Here is a 15585-nt window from a genome sequence, read left to right as displayed (position 1 = left end):
AAGCGCTTCTGCTACACCAACACCGGCGTCCCGCAATGGCACGACATCTGGACGCGGACACAGGTGAGGGGGGGAGCGGCAGGAGGAGGGGGCAGGTCCTCCCTGCCCCGAGCCCTCTGCCCACGCCCCCCCCGCGCCCCCCCTTTCCCCGGGCAGATCCGCATCACCAGCAGCCGCATGATCCGGGTGACCCAGGTGGACAGCGAGGAGGAGCTGGAGCGGTTCAGCGTGTGGAACGTGCTGTTCTCCTTCCTGCGGGGCAAGCTCAACGACACCAGCATCGACGTGGACCTGTACAGCACCAAAACCTGCCTCCAGGTGGAGCTGCTGGAGCCCGGCACCACCTACTCCGTATTCCTCTTCCGACGTAGGTCCCCCTCAGGCAGGGGAAAGGGGGGCCTGGAGCTGCCCGGGGGGCACCCAAGGATCAGTAAGGCTGTTTCCTCCTCGGGAAGGGAGCAGGGTCTGGGGAAGGGAGGGTGGCTCTGTCCATGGGGGGATTTGGGGCCCTTGGAGGTTCACCTGGGCACTGCCCCATCCCTGGGCTTGTCACCCCGTGGGTGAACCTGCCAGGGTTCCTCTCCACTTGCATTCTCTCTCTCCCCAGGCTTTGATCCTAAGCTGTTCCTGGTTTTCTTCCTGGGCCTGCTGTTGTTTTTCTGCGGGGACATGCTGAGCAGGTGAGTCCCCCCCTGTCCCTGGGGGCTGGGGAAGGGGGGGCAGGGCCTCCCGGGGGTCTGTGTGTGCACAGGCATCCCCCAAACCCCCGGTGGGACCCCCTGTGTGATCCCTGCAGGAGCCAACTCTTCTACTACTCGGCCGGGATCAGCTTTGGCCTCTTGGCCTCGCTGCTCGTCCTCGTCTATGTGATGTCCAAGGTCATGCCCAAGGTGGGTGTCACCTGCTGGGGGCTGAGGAGGCCTCATAACCCTCCCACCCCTGCACTGGGGTGCTGGGCTGCGGGTCTGGCTTGGCAAGGAGCGGCCCAGCACCTGTGGGGAGGCACCAGGGCTGTCCCTCCGCCCGCCCCCAACGCCCCTCTCCCCTCCCAGAAAAGCCCTGTGTACTTCCTGCTGGTGGGAGGCTGGTCCTTTTCCCTCTACCTGCTGCAGCTGGTCTTCAAGAACCTGCAGGAGATCTGCAAGTCCTACTGGCAGTACCTGCTAGGTGGGTGAGAGCCCTGGCATCGCTGAGTGCCAGGATGGTGACCGCCGGCATCCTCCTCTCCTGGCGGAGCCGGAGTGACACCGGGGCTCCCTGTCCTGGTGCTCCAGAGGGCTGGGCTCCAGCCAGGTCCACCCTCACCCTGGTGGAGCTCCTGCCCCATCCCTGTGCTGCCCCACAGGTTACCTGCTGCTCGTGGGCTTCCTGAGCTTCGGCGTATGCTACAGGTACGGCCCGCTGGAGAACGAGCGCAGCATCAACCTGCTGTCCTGGGCCCTGCAGCTGCTGGGGCTCCTGCTGATGTACTCGGGCATCCAGATCCACCCCGTCGGCCTGGCCCTGGTGCTGGTCGCTGTCTGCACCAAGAACCTGGACTACCCTCTGCAGTGGGCCTTCGCTGCCTATCGGTGAGGAGCTGCTGGATGAACCCGTGTGGATGGAGCCCGTGTGCTGCTGGGGGGGTTGTGCCCTTTCTTCCCTGTGGTTGGTGCAGGAGAGGGCCCTTGGGAGTGAGGAGAGGAGGTCAGAGAGAGCTGCCCCAGGGGCTGGTCCCATCCTGGGATCCTGCCCCAGGAGCTGGTCCTGCCTCAGGGATCCTGTCCCAGAATCCCACCCCAGGAGCTGGTCCTGCTCCAGGGGTTCTGCTCTGGGGGTCCTGCCCTGGGAGCTGGTCCCAGCCCCTCTGGGTGGGCAGTAAGTGGTGCTGCCCCCCCGGCAGGAGAATGCAGAGCTCCAGGCTGGGCCCGAGCCCCCCTCGGCTGCTGACAGAGGAGGAGTATCGGCTGCAGGGCGAGGTGGAGACACACAGGGCCCTCGAGGAGCTGCGCAGCTTCTGCCAGAGCCCCAACTTCTCCGCCTGGACCGCCGTGTCCCGCATCCAGTCTCCCAAAAGGTACCATCCCCAGCAGCGTGGCCACCCCGTGTCCCTCTGTGCTGTCACCCCTGTCCCTGGAGACAGGGACACGGAGTCACAGCGGGAAAGGGATGGATAATGCCCAGTCCCGGCACCAAAACACTTCCCTGGGGCTCTGTGGGTGCCAGGGCCCCTCCAGGGGCGCCGGGCACACCCCCAGCCCACTGCCCCACGGCTTCCCCCAGGTTTGCTGAGTTTGTGGGGGGTGCCCCTCACGTCACCCCCAGCGAGGTGTCTGTGCACGAGCGGGAGTTCGGCCTGGAGAGCCTCTTCATCAACGAGCAGCTCTTCGAGGAGGAGGACGAGGAGGAGATGGGCAACAGTGACTCCTTTGCTGGGAATCACAGGAGTTCTTCCCTGCCCCACAACCACCTGGATGGCCACTGAGGTCAGCTGGGCTGCCCCGAGCTCTGCAGCTCAGGGAGGGAGAGGAGGGTGGTTGGGGTGGACCCTGTGGGGACAGACCCCCTCTGATGGGGCTGACACCCTTCTCTTTCCCTACACCTGCCTGAGGTGTGAAAGCTGCTGTGAGGTGTTGGTGGGGGGAGGACACAGGGAGCCCCCCTGGGCTGGGGTCACCCCAACTTTTGCAGGGGATGTTTGTGAGCTCCCAGGGCAGGGACATCCTCCATCCCTCGGCCATGGGCAGCAGATGGGAGCCCCTTCCCCACCATTGGACACCTGGGCCGTGCCCAGGGTGGGGACAGACCTTCCCCTCCACTCCTGTGCAGGTGCCACGAGAGGAACTTTGTCCCTGTCCTGTGGGTACCTGCGTGCTCAGCACCTGCCTGGAGCCGGGGAGGGAGCTGCTGCTCCTCCTCCTCCCTTACCAAAGATGTCAGAGGGCTCCAGCTGGTCGGGCCACACCTCTGCCTTGGCTTCAATCCACGTGTGGATACCAAAAACACTGGTGCTTCCCTGGCGGAGCTGCAGAGCTCAGAGAAGGCAGCTCGAGGTCCAGTGGGTGCTTCCAGCTGTAGTGTTGGGGTGGGGGCTCTGCTCGGCCCCCTGTCCCCCCCCCAGAGCTCAGGATGAGTGTGAATGTGCTTCCTCCCTGCCTCTCTGCCCTTCACCTGCTGTTACTGCTCTTCCAGTGGGCAGGGGCTGGGGGTGACCCTCCTGGGGGTGACCCTGTTGGGGGTGACCCTGTTGGGGGTGACCCTGTTGGGGGTGACCCTGCTGGCGTTTCCTGCTCCAGGTGCTGCCTGGGGGGCTCTGCCAAAGCACAGAGCTGGAGGGGACGCCATAATCTATGCAACTTGCTAAGCAATAACGCTGCCCTCACCCCCCTGGCACCATCCCAGCTGCCCTGGGAACCCCCAGCCCAGCCATGGGGACCCCCAGCCCGGCCCCTACCTCACCCACACTGCTGCAGGAGCTTCTGCTGTGTGTTTGTCCCCGTCCCAGGTTTGCTCCCTGGCCCTCCCTGTGCTTTCCTGCCTGTTCAGGTGTGAGCAGCCGCTGTTAGAGCCTCCCCCCACCCTCAGCGCTGTGAATGAGTGATTGTATTTTTAATAAATATGTATTTTTTAGGTCAGGAGCCTCATTTGTCCGTCCCGCGGTGGGCGCAGGGCTGCTCTGCTGGGGATGCTGCTTGGGGACACAGCCCCTGGGTGACCACCCCCTGACCCACCCTGGCCTCAGGCCTCTTGTCCCACTGTGCTGGGGACAGGGATCCTCCTTGGGGACAGGGGTCCTCCCTGGAGCAGCCCCAGTTCCATCCCCGTACCTTGCCCCAGTTTCCCGCAGCCCGGGAGGAAGCTCCCTTTGTTTGCTCGGCTCCGGGGTTTTCCCTGCCTGTTCCTGCTCCCAGTGCCGGGCGGGGAAGGGACAGGGCAGCCGGTGGGGCTGCCGGGGCTGCTCGGTGCTGGTTGCTGTGCTTGGTGCCTCAGTGTCCCTGCTGAGGGCGGGCGCGGTGCCCGGGGGGAGGGCCCTGCAGCCCCCCCGCCCCTCCATGGGCCGGACGGGGCCAGCACCGGGCGCTGGGCTGGGCTGAGCCCTGCCGGTTCTGGGGCAGCTCCAGCTGAAGCCACTCCAGGAGCTGCTGCTCTGCGCCCGGGAGGTGAGTCGGGGACCCCTCTGCTCCCAGACACCACCCGAAACCCCCAAATCCCCCCGCTCTGGGCTGGATGGGGGCAGCTTGTCCGCACAGCTCCCACCCTGGGACACCTGCACCCCATGGGGTGTGGGGACCTGGTGCTGTGGGGAACACTGGGGTGAGCCCAGCACTGCCCTGGAGCTGGGGGGGCTCTCGCTTTGGCTCCCACCCACGGGTGCTCACCCTGGGGCCCCGCACGCAGCAGCACGGGGGGCTCGGTGCCCGTGCCCTGCACGGGGCAAGGCTGCAGGGACCCGAGGGAGGTTTTGCCACCTCTGGAGGCAGCTGGAGCCACCACCCTCATTACCCCGTTCGCCCCATCCTTCCTTCCCCACCTCGCTCGTGAACTTTCCCCAGCGCCGATAAGCGGGGTGGGTTTACAGCCCTGTGCTCCCGCTGTAAACCGGGGGTGAAGGTCACCCGGGGATCGTGGCTGTGCTGTCAGACACAGGTGAGGGTGCTGGAGATGCGATGGTGAGCAGGGAAGCTGTGCAGGCTCTCGGGGGTGACCTGTCGGGGGCCTGGAATCCCCTCCCTGCCCCGGTTTCCCCCCAGCAGGAAGGAGGGAGGAAGCGGAGGCTCAATTCATCCCTACTCCAAGAATAGGATCCAGGTGTCCACATTTCCTGGCTGGGCTCTGCTTCCCCGCCAGCGTCTGGCTGCCCCCAGCCCCACCACGGGGTCCTGGGCACTCGGGTGCCCCGGGAAGTTGCCCTCTGTGGGTGTGTGGCTGCCTTGTCCCCTGTCCCCAGGGGCTGCCTGCCCCGCTGTCAAGGGGAACAGCCAAGGTCCCAGGGGCTGCTGAGGACCTGGGCGGTGTTTTGGGGAAGGGGCTGCACACCCGTGGCTGCAGCCCCCCCCTCTCTGACATGCCCCAGCTGCCCCGGAGCTGCCTGGCCATGGAAGACACCGCCCCACTCCTGGACGCCGAGGCTGTGGCCGACCTGGTGCTGCTGGACCCGCTGACCGAGGAGTCGCTGCTCCGGACGCTGCAGGAGCGATTCCGCCGCCGCGACATCTACGTGGGCAGGGGCACGGGGGCTGCAGGGGTGGGAGCGGGGCAGGGGGCCTGGGGTGGGGAACGGGGTGTGGGGTCTGGGATGGGGAGCACCAGAAGCTGGGCTGGGTCCTCCTGTTCCCTCACCCCCTCCTGTCCCGCTCTCCCACAGACGTACATTGGGAATGTGGTGATCTCGGTGAACCCCTACCAGTCCCTGCCCATCTACACCCCCGAGAAGGTGCAGGAGTACCACGAATGCAACTTCTTCGCTGTGAAGCCCCACATGTGAGCACAGAGGGGCCCTGGGTCCCACCAAGGGCTTCACCCGTGGGTGATCCCAAGGCATCGGGGTCTGAGGGAATCCACTGGGGGCAACCTCACAGCCACAACAGGGGGGTCTTGGCATTTCCTGAAGCCTCCAGGTGGCTCCAGCCTCTTGTACCCCCCCTCACCCCCAGCTATGCCATCGCTGACGATGCCTATCGCTCGCTGCGGGACCGGGACAGGGACCAGTGCATCCTCATCACCGGCGAGAGCGGCGCCGGCAAGACAGGTAGAGCCAGGGCTGCCCCTGGTGCTCCCTGGGCTGTGAGGGGCTGGTGGGACTGTGGGCACAGCCTGGGCACCCCTGGCCCTGCACCCACAGCCCCTCACTCACAGAGGCCAGCAAGCTCGTCATGTCCTACGTGGCGGCCGTGAGCAGCAAAGGGGAGGAGGTGAACAAGGTGAAGGAGCAGCTCCTGCAGTCCAACCCCGTGCTGGAGGGTAAGTGCCCCACATCCTGAGCCCCACATCCCGCATCCTGGACCTGCCAGGGCTGGGCACAGCCCCTCTAGACTGCACCATAACCCCCCGCCCTCCCCCTGCAGCCTTTGGAAACGCCAAGACCGTCCGTAATGACAACTCCTCCCGATTTGTGAGTGACCTGGGGAGGGGGGGTGGACCCTGCCGGGGCCACGAGGACCCTGCTGGGGTTGGGGCCACACAGGGGATTGGGTTGTGGATGTGGGGAGCGGAGCTGCCACCCCCACCACCCTGACCCCAGCCCCTCCCCTCAGGGAAAGTACATGGACGTGGAGTTTGACTTCAAGGGGGAGCCCCTGGGAGGGGTCATCAGCAACTGTGAGTACCCGCCGCCCATCCCGGGGGGTCCCGCCCCACACTGACCTCCTGGTGACACTGACCACACTGACCACCCCCAGACCTGCTGGAGAAATCCCGCATCGTCCGGCACGTGAAGGGAGAGAGGAACTTCCACATCTTCTACCAGCTCCTGGCGGGGGGCTCGGCACAGCTGCTCCGTAGGTCCAGAGCCCACCCTGGGGGGGCTTGGGGAAGGCAACCCCCGGCCCCCCCTAGCCGGGGGGACCATGACTGAGCCACTGCCTCCTCTCCCCTCCACCAGAGCAGCTGAAGCTCCGCCAGGACTGTGGGCACTACGCGTACCTGAACCGGGAGGCCTCCAGCTTGCCTGGCATGGACGATGCAGCCAACTTCCGTGCCATGCAGGTACCCGTGGGAAGCCAGGACCCCCTTCCCGAACACCCTGGGGCCCACCCTGGCTCCCCCTGAGCCGCCTGCGTCTGTCCCCAGGATGCCATGAAGGTCATCGGCTTCTCGCCCGCCGAGGTGACGGCGCTGCTGGAGGTGACGGCCGTGGTGCTCAAACTGGGCAACGTCCAGCTGAGCAGCAGCTTCCAGGCCAGCGGGATGGAGGCCTGCAGCATCGCCGAGCCCCGGGGTAGGGATGGGGATAGGGATGGGAAACGGGGGGGTGGGGGACCCGCTCGGCCCCCCCTCAGCCCTGGCACTGCCATCTGCCCCCCCCAGAGCTGCAGGAGATCTGCGAGCTGATCGGGCTGGACCCCGGCACGCTGGAGCAGGCGCTGTGCTCCCGCACGGTGAAGGCGCGCAACGAGACGGTGCTCACCACCCTCACCGTCCCCCAGGTGAGTGGGACCACCCCCGGCCGTGGGATTGATGCCCCACAGCCCCCCATGAGCCGGCACCAGCCCCTCTCCCCTCTGCCCAGGGCTACTACGGGCGGGACGCGCTGGCCAAGAACATCTACAGCCGCCTCTTCGACTGGCTGGTGAACCGCATCAACACCAGCATCCAGGTGAGCGCCAAGGGGCCCTGGACCCCCAGCAGGACCCTGGACCCCCACCCCACAAGGGGCCAGGGCACAGCCCGACACCCCGTTATCTCCCCAGGTGAAGTCGGGCGAGCAGAGGAAGGTGATGGGTGTCCTGGACATCTACGGCTTCGAGATCTTCCAGGTGAGCGCAGGACCTGCCTGGCCCCATCTGGGGGGGCTGGGGACACCGGGGGGACATGGGACGGGGCCAGGGGCTTGGGCACCATCTGCCATGCAGGCCCCTTCTCTCGCAGGACAACGGCTTTGAGCAGTTCATCATCAACTACTGCAACGAGAAGCTGCAGCAGATCTTCATCCTGATGACGCTGAAGGAGGAGCAGGAGGAATACGTCCGAGAGGTACCCCCAGCCCTCCCCGAGGCTCCTGAGGGCTGTGCTCTGGCCCTCCCGGGATGGGGAAGTGCCGGAGACGGTTCCGCCGCGCGTCCCTCCCTCGCCCCGCTCCCTGCTGGGAGCAGAGTCAATGGCAGGAAGGGATCCGAGGTCCTCGTCCCCGGGGCCGGATGTCCAGTTCCTGCCCCACATCTGCTGGGGATGTCCATGGGGCAGGGCTGGGGCAACCCATGTATCTGACCCCCCTCTGCTCCCAGGGCATCCAGTGGACCCCGGTGGAGTTTTTCGACAACAGCATCATCTGCAACTTGATCGAGAATGTGAGTCGCCATCCCAGTGCCGGGGTCTCGGGGTCCCAGCTTCCCCCATCGCTCCCAGTACGAGTTCGGGCTGTGCAGAGCCCAAACTGGGGTTCACTGGGGCTGGTTTGGGGTGACACCACCTGTGGTGGCGCAGAGCACCAGCGGGATCCTGGCCATGCTGGACGAGGAGTGCCTGCGGCCCGGCGTGGTCAACGAGGACACCTTCCTGACCAAGCTCAACCAGCTCTTCGCCACCCACAAGCACTACGAGAGCAAGGAGACGCAGAACGCCCGGCACGTCTCGGACAGCAGCCTGCCGGCGCGGTGCTTCCGCATCCACCACTACGCCGGCAAGGTCTGGCAGCGCTCCGTCCTCCTCCCAGCGCCCCAGACCTCCTCCCAGAGCCCCAGACCTCTTCCCAGCTTTGCACAGGAGATCCGGGGCTGGATTGGGAACAGGCACAGGGACACTGACCCCAACCCGCTCTCTGCCCGCGTGCTGACCCCACTGGCCCCCCCAGGTGACCTACAACGTGACGGGCTTCATCGAGAAGAACAACGACCTGCTGTTCCGGGACCTGTCGCAAGCCATGTGGGCGGCCCGGCACGAGCTGCTGCGCTCCCTCTTCCCCGAGGGGGACCCCCAGAAGGTCTCCCTGAAGCTGCCGCCCACCGCAGGCTTCCAGTTCAAGTCCTCTGTGGCCATGCTGATGAAGAACCTCTACTCCAAGAACCCCAACTACATCAGGTACCGGCCCCCAGGGGGACCCCCGGCCGCGGCTCCGGCGCTGGTGGGACCCCCCGACCCAACCGCTGTGCCCCCCAGGTGCATCAAGCCCAACGACACCAAGTCGGCGATGGTGTTCACGCCGGAGCTGGTGCGGGCGCAGGTCCGGTACCTGGGGCTGCTGGAGAACGTGCGGGTGCGGCGGGCAGGCTACGCCTTCCGCCAGCTCTACGGCCCCTTCCTGCAGCGCTACAAGATGCTCGGCACCCGCACCTGGCCCCGCTGGGCCGGCAGCGACAGGTAATGGGACCGGGCAGTGACAGGTAATGGGGCCGGGCAGCGACAGGTAATGGGGCCGGGCAGTGACAGGTAATGGGGCCGGGCAGCGACAGGTAATGGGGCCAGGCAGCGACGGGTAATGGGGCCGGGCAGTGACGGGTAATGGGGCCGGGCAGCGACAGGTAATGGGGCAGGGCAGCGACAGGTAATGGGACCGGGCCGGACCGTGGGGCCGGGGGGCTGCCGGGGGGGCTCTGACTGGCCTCGTCTGTGCCCCGGTGCAGGGAGGGGGCTGAGGCGCTGCTGGCAGAGCTGGCGTACCCCAAGGAGGAGCTGGCCTTCGGCCACACCAAGATCTTCATCCGCTCGCCACGGACGGTGAGTGTGGGAAAGGGGCAGTCCGGGGGATCCAAGCTCGCCCTGGGGGGGCTCCTGGACGATGCTGCAGCCCCAGTAGTGGCTCTGGCCGGGGTCCCTGTCCCCCCTCGGTGCCCCGGCGCTCACCGTGGTTGTTCCCAGCTCTTCGACCTGGAGCGGCGGCGCCAGGAGCGCGTGGCCCAGCTCGTCACCCTCATCCAGAAGATGGTCCGGGGCTGGCGGTGCCGGACCCAGTACCAGCTGATGCGCAAGAGCCAGATCCTCATCTCTGCCTGGTTCCGGGGCCACATGGTGAGGAAGGGCAGTCCTGGCCACGTTTCCCCTGCCCGTCCCTCGTCCCCTGGCTCTCCCTCGTCCCCTGGCTCTCCCAAGCCGCCCCAGCTCATCCTCCCTCTCCCCCTGCAGCAAAAGAACCGGTACAAGCAGACGAAGCGGTCGGCACTGATCCTCCAGGCGTACGCGCGGGGCTGGAAGGTGAGGGCTGGGCCTCTTGGGGCTGGCAGGTCTGCTGGTGTGGGCAGGAGGGTGGGGGGCATGGGGTGGGGAGGAACGGGGGCTCCTTGTGCCCCATGGTGGGACCGGGACCTCTGTGTGCCCCATGGTGGGACCGGATTTGTCCTCATCTCCTCTCCCCATCTTCCATCCTTCTCTCCTGCCTCTCTCCTGCCTCTCCCTCTTGCTCCATATCTGTGTTGGTGTCTCCCCCCTGGGCCCCCTGGGCTCTTGCCCCCGCAGTCTCGCCGGCTCCTCCGGGAGCTGAAGAACCAGAGCCAACGCCACGCGGCCGCCACGACCATCGCCGCTCACTGGAGAGGGTGCCAGGTAACGGGGCCAGGCCCCTGCTGCCTCTGTCCTGCTGTCCGTGTGCTGTGTCCGGGCTGTCTGTCTGTCTGCCCACCCAGCTCCCGCCCACCCTGTCGGGCTGGAGCCACTGTCCTGTCTGCTGGGGCCAAATGGGGACAGGGGGTGGGACACCCGTGTCCTGGGGGGCTGGCAGTGGGGTGGTGGCGATGTCCAGTGTCCCCACCCTCACTGGCACCGTCTCCGCAGGCGCGCAGGAGGTACAGGAGGTATTTCCGCACCAGCGCCAGCACCTTCCTGGCCAACTTCATCTACCGGCGCCTGGTGAGCGGGGCCGGGGGGACAGGGGCCCTTCCCAGCGCCCCACCCTGGGGCTGGACCCTCCTGACCCCCCGCTGCACTGCCACCCCCAGGTGTGCAGGTACCTGGTGGGGCTGGCCAAGAACCTCCCGCCGCTGTCGGTGATGGACCGGACCTGGCCCCCAGCACCCTACAAGTTCCTGGGCGAGGCCGACCAGGAGCTGAAGAGCATCTTCCACCACTGGAAGGTGGGGGCAGGGCCAGGTGGGGGGAAAATGCCCGTTGGGATCTGGTGCCCCTCCGTGCCAGCCCACCCCGGGGGTCTTGGGCGGCACCGAATCCCCCCCTCCCTCGGCAGTGCAAGAAGTACCGGGACCAGCTGCCGGCGCCGCGCCGGGCCCAGCTGCAGGCCAAGCTCTGCGCCAGCGAGCTCTTCAAGGACAAGAAGACCCTCTACTCCAAAAGGTGCCAGGGTTGGGGGCTGTGGGGGGTTAAGGGGGCTCGGGACAGCGGGGGCTGACGGCCTCATCCCCAGCGTGCAGCAGCCCTTCCGCAGCGATTACCTGGGGCTGAAGCAGAACCCCAAGTACCAGAAGCTCCACGCCGTGGCCAAGGACAAGGTGCTGGTGGCCGACACCGTGAGGAAGGTGAACAGAGCCAGCGGCAAGGTAAGCCCCTGCCTCGCCCTGTCCCCACTGGAGGGTTTACAGGACCACACTGACACCCTGCCCATGTCCCCCCTGACCCTGCCCACAGACGGTGCCGCGCCTGCTGCTCCTCACAACCGAGTACCTGGTCTTGGCTGACCCCAAGGCCGCCCAGCCCAAGACCGTGCTCAGCCTCAGTGACATCCGCGGTGTCTCCGTCACCCGCTTCTCCGACGGCTTCCTGGCCTTGCACCTCAAGGAGGTACCCGGGGAGGGGGGTCCCTGAGGGCTTAGGGGGTCCCCAGCAGGGCTGACCCCCCACTCGCCCCACAGGTCTCCACGGTGGGGGCCAAGGGCGACTTCCTGCTGGTCAGTGACCACCTCATCGAGCTGGTCACCCGCCTACACCAGACCCTGGAGGCCACCACGGGGCAGGCACTGACCCTGCACATCACGGACAAGTATGGGCGGGGCTGTGATGGGCGGGGCTGTGATGGGCGGGGCTGGAGTGGGTGTGGTTCTCAGGGGCGGGGCCTGAAGGGCAGGAATACAAGGGGCTGCTGTGGGCAGGACTAATGTGGATGGGGCAGGGCTGTAATGGGAGGCAGCCCTGAGAGATGGGTGTCACCAGGGCAGGAAATTGGGCACTGGGGGGCCTGGCATGTCCCCACCCCACCTCTCCATCCTGCTCCCTCCCCTCCATCCTGCCCCTCCTTCCAGGTTCTCCACCCGCTTCCCAAAGGGCGACATGTCTGTCACCGTGGTGGAGTCGCCCAAGGCCGGCACCGACGGCCCCATCTGCAAGAAGAAGGGCAGCCATAAGATGGAGGTCCTGGTGCACTGAGGGGACCCCCACCCTCCACAGGGGCCCCCACCCATGCACCCCTGACCCCCCCTTGTGTCAGCTCCCTGCCCCACCAGGTGCTGGCAGTGCCCAGGGATCACTCCAAACCCATTAAACGGATGCTGAGGTGTCAGTACCGGGGTGGTGTCACGGTGGGTGACCCCGTTCCAGGTGGGTGGGGGGGATCCCATCATGCCAGAGCCCCAGAACACGGTGCCACGCTGCTGGAGCTGGGGGGCAGAGCCCCACACGGCCTCCCGCCTTTCCTGCCTCCTGACTATGGCCGGCGCTCGGCTCCTGGGGATTGGAAAGGCCCCAAATTGCGGCCACTTTTCCCATTCAGCGGCTCCCGGCTCGTGCTGCTGCAGAGGCAATTTCTGGGCAGCCGTGGGCAGCTGCACATGAGGTCCCTGGCACCCCCTGCCTGCTTGGCCAGCCCCGTCCCCCCTGCCCAGGGTCCCCCACCCCGCTGCGGGACCCCCCATGCAGGTTGCTCCTGACACGGGCTGGCACTGGAGCTGCATTTGGGAACTGGTGGCACGGACAGGGGTCAGAGGGGAGTCACTGCCCAGCCCCAGTGACAACGCTGCAGCCCCCAGGACCCGCAGGACCCCCGCCAGTCCTGCAGCCCCCAGGAGCCCACAGCTCCCGCGCCAGGGCGTGTGTCCCCCTCGCCTTTTCTCTCCTGCACTGATCAAGCTCTCGGAGAGGATGTTTTTCCTGTCCCCACACATCACCCGCGTCACCTTCGGGAGCTGCCAGCTCCCCGTCACGTCACCATCAGCACCAGCTCCCAGGTGGGCCCCGGCACACGGTTTGTCGTGCAGGGGGAGCGTGTGCGGGCAGCTCCCGCACGTGGGGGGGCACGTGCGTGTGCGTGGGGGCCCTTGACGGCCCCGACGTGCCCCAGAGCCGAGGGCTCCCCGCTTCCCCCCACGGGCCCCGTCACGTCCCCGCTCAGGGACCTTCCCTCGGCGAGGGGCGACAGCCGTAAACAAGCCCGGGGCGCCAGCGGCTCTTCACGGCTGCGTCGCACTTGGCACCGCACAAGTAGGTGTTATTAATTAATTAGACCATCTCTGGCCAGGCTCCGGTTTAATTAACGTTCCCGGCGCTGCAGATGCTGCCCTGCCCCGGGCTGTGCTGCCACGTGAGCCGCTGCTGCCGGCCGCCCTCCCCGGGGGCTGCCGCAGTCACCGGAGCAGCCGCAGCCACCGGAGCAGCCGCAGCCACCTGTTGCTTGGGATGAAGTCGGTGGCTCTCACTTTTTGGCCCAGTTGTTCCCCCTTGCCTCGCACCCCTCCACTTCCCCCCCCCAGTTTCCCTCCCCATCTTCCACCTTGGCACATCCTGGCATGGGAGCGGGCAGGCCGGGAGCACCGGAGTGGGGCTGGGGGAGTTGGGCAGGGTGTGAGGCGCGTGTGTGCGGGCACACGTGTGTTTGTGCACGCAGATGAACACGTGTGTGCATCGTGTGTGCGTGGCGGGAGCCAGGGCTGATCCCCCTGTGCTGCGAGAACCCCAAATCCCGGCTGCAGAGTCCGGCATCCAGCCAGGGCCATCCCACCCTGCGTGTTCCCACGTGTGCCAACAGCCGCGTTGTGATGGGGTGCGTGTCCCCATAACGAGGGGCCGGGGGCTGCGTGGGCACGGTGCCCGCGTGCTGACCCCCAGCCCAGGGCAGGGAGCCGGTGCAGCGCGTGGGCACACGCGTGTCGCTGTGTGACTCTGCATGTGCGACGGGTGCTGTCGGTGTCACGGTGCCTGCGTGGGCGTGAAGCTGCAGGGTGGGGGTTCCACCCCCCCCCAGCCCCCATTGGCAGGTCTCCTCTCACCCACCCACGCCGTGCCATGGGCAGAGCCCCTTATTTAACACCGCGCGGCAGCTGGTGCCGCCGCACTTCGCCTCCCGGCTGAGCCCGTGCTGGGGGAGCCACCGGAGCTGCCCACCACCACTGCTCACCGCTGCTGCCCACCACCACCAGAGCTGCCCACCACCACCACTGCCCACCGCCGCTGCCCACCGATCCTCCAAGCATCCCTGCTCTGCAGCCACCCGTGACGAGGGTCCCTCGGCCCCTGACCACGCACCAGGCAGCACCGGAGGGCTCGGCAGGTCTGTGTCCTCATGGCCTGCAGCCCTGGGGATCTCCCAGCCTCTGTGGGGGCTGCTGCGCCCTGTCCCTGTCCCGCTGGGGCTGAGGGACAGCACAGGGAGGAGGGGAAGGTTCAGGAGGGCACGGGAGGGAGGAGAGAGGGGGTGAAGGTGTTGCTTGAATTCGGGGAGGGTTTGGGGGGGCTCTGGAAGCAAGCATGGCTGTGGGCAAGATGTGTGTGCCAGGGGACAGCTGTGTGCTGACACGGGTGAACGTGCAGGACAGAGCCCGAGCTGTGCCCATGCCCGCTGTGCCCACGTTTGTGCTTGTTTGCAGTCTGAACAGTGTGTGACAGCACAGACGTGGTCCCACGGGCACGAGCAGGGACACGGGACCCCAGGGGCCACAGCAGGGCCGTGTCCCCCTGCACCCCCCATAACAGCCCCCCCCACGCCCCTGTAAGGCACCCCCGGGGTGCAGCCCCCTCCCCGGGACACCTGCGCCGTCCCTCCCTCGCGGACCCGAGCGGGGGTCCCATCGCCCCCCGTCTTCCGTCTCGCTGCTTTCCCTCCCCAGAGCCCGGTCCGGTCCCGGGCTCGTCCCGGGCCGCCCCGTCGAGAGGGCACCGGCTCGGGGCGGCCCCGGACCCCGCCGCTCCGCCGCTGACTGCGCTCCCAAACCCCCGCCGAGGATGAGGAGCCGCCCGGTGCTGGCGGTGCTGCTCGTCCTGGCGCTGCCGCTCGCCCTCGCCCGCCGCCGCCCCGCCGCCGCCCCGCAGGGTCCCGCGCCCCCCGCCCAGGTACGGCCGTCGTGAGGGGGCGCGGCGGGCGGAGCCCGGACCCTCAGGAGCCCCTCGGATCCCTTCCCAGCCCGCTCATCTGCTTCGCTCCCGCAGGGGATGCCCGACCCGGAGCCGCTGCCCTGGAGCGCCCGCGGCAGCCCCGGGGCCGCCGCCGCTGCCGCCGCCGCGCTGGAGCTGCTGCGGGAGGAGGGCGCCGGTGAGGGGCGGGAGGGGGCTCGGGCTGGGGGGCTGTCGGTCCGCCCGGGCCCCTCTCACCCGCTTCGGTCTCTTCCAGGTCCCCCCGCGGCGCCGCAGAAGCGTAAGTCCCGCCCGGAGCCGGGGCCGGGGCCGGTGCCGCCGGCGGGGCCGGGGCCGCTGACGGCCGGTCTCTCCGCAGGGGACATGCACGATTTCTTCGTGGGGCTCATGGGCAAGCGGGCGGCGGAGCCCGGGCGAGCGGCGGGGCGGGGAGAGGGCGGCCCGGCCCCCCGGTGCTCACCGGGGACCCCCGCGCCCGGTCAGGCTCCGCTGCGAGCCCTATGAGTCGCGGGACGAGCCCCCCACGCCCGGGGGCCGCGGGACCGGCTGTGGGGGCGTCCCGGGCGCCGCCGCCCACGGAGCCATCGTGGGACCCCTCCGGGAGCGCGGCCGTCCCGCTCCGCGCGCGTGTCCGCGCACCCGTGTATACCCTCATTGCCCCGCTAAACACCCACCCGTGACTGCGCGGGACACGCGCAAACACCGTCTCTGTGTCTTGGCTGCGCC

At 67.8% G+C, this 15585-nt stretch overlaps 3 protein-coding genes across 3 annotated transcripts; all 3 read left to right on the top strand.

Moving 5' to 3' along the window:
* Window positions 1-3: 3 nt before the first annotated feature.
* Window positions 4-3807, top strand: NEMP1 (nuclear envelope integral membrane protein 1; the record flags this gene model as incomplete). Its single annotated transcript, XM_050334516.1, has 9 exons — window positions 4-63; window positions 157-367; window positions 608-680; window positions 797-890; window positions 1053-1167; window positions 1346-1571; window positions 1883-2056; window positions 2263-2465; window positions 2809-3807. Coding segments are annotated over 8 exons (1155 nt in total), but the record flags the coding sequence as incomplete, so codon positions are not given.
* Window positions 3808-4198: 391 nt separating this feature from the next.
* MYO1A (myosin IA) lies at window positions 4199-12058 on the top strand. Its single transcript, XM_050334528.1, has 28 exons — window positions 4199-5197; window positions 5345-5460; window positions 5634-5728; window positions 5836-5940; window positions 6045-6091; window positions 6234-6297; window positions 6378-6476; window positions 6581-6684; window positions 6769-6916; window positions 7006-7124; window positions 7208-7294; window positions 7389-7454; window positions 7567-7671; window positions 7923-7985; window positions 8122-8322; window positions 8489-8715; window positions 8794-8994; window positions 9258-9351; window positions 9493-9642; window positions 9757-9825; window positions 10087-10173; window positions 10402-10476; window positions 10566-10700; window positions 10811-10917; window positions 10988-11120; window positions 11209-11361; window positions 11433-11560; window positions 11820-12058. Exons 1-28 carry the CDS (start codon window positions 5045-5047, stop codon window positions 11941-11943), a joined length of 3255 nt encoding a protein of 1084 aa, XP_050190485.1. The 5' UTR covers window positions 4199-5044; the 3' UTR covers window positions 11944-12058.
* Window positions 12059-13939: 1881 nt separating this feature from the next.
* Window positions 13940-15513, top strand: TAC3 (tachykinin precursor 3). Its single transcript, XM_050334573.1, has 5 exons — window positions 13940-14059; window positions 14616-14838; window positions 14935-15037; window positions 15116-15139; window positions 15218-15513. The coding sequence occupies exons 2-5, from the start codon at window positions 14731-14733 to the stop codon at window positions 15361-15363; spliced, it is 381 nt and encodes a 126-aa protein (XP_050190530.1). The 5' UTR covers window positions 13940-14059; window positions 14616-14730; the 3' UTR covers window positions 15364-15513.
* Window positions 15514-15585: the final 72 nt, after the last annotated feature.

Source organism: Myiozetetes cayanensis, unplaced genomic scaffold (assembly GCF_022539395.1).
Source record: "Myiozetetes cayanensis isolate MyiCay16 unplaced genomic scaffold, myiCay2020 scf55, whole genome shotgun sequence".
In the NCBI taxonomy this organism is placed as follows: Eukaryota; Metazoa; Chordata; class Aves; order Passeriformes; family Tyrannidae; genus Myiozetetes; species Myiozetetes cayanensis.
Note: the sequence above shows the minus strand (reverse complement) of the source record. Positions and strands in the feature narration are given on the sequence as shown.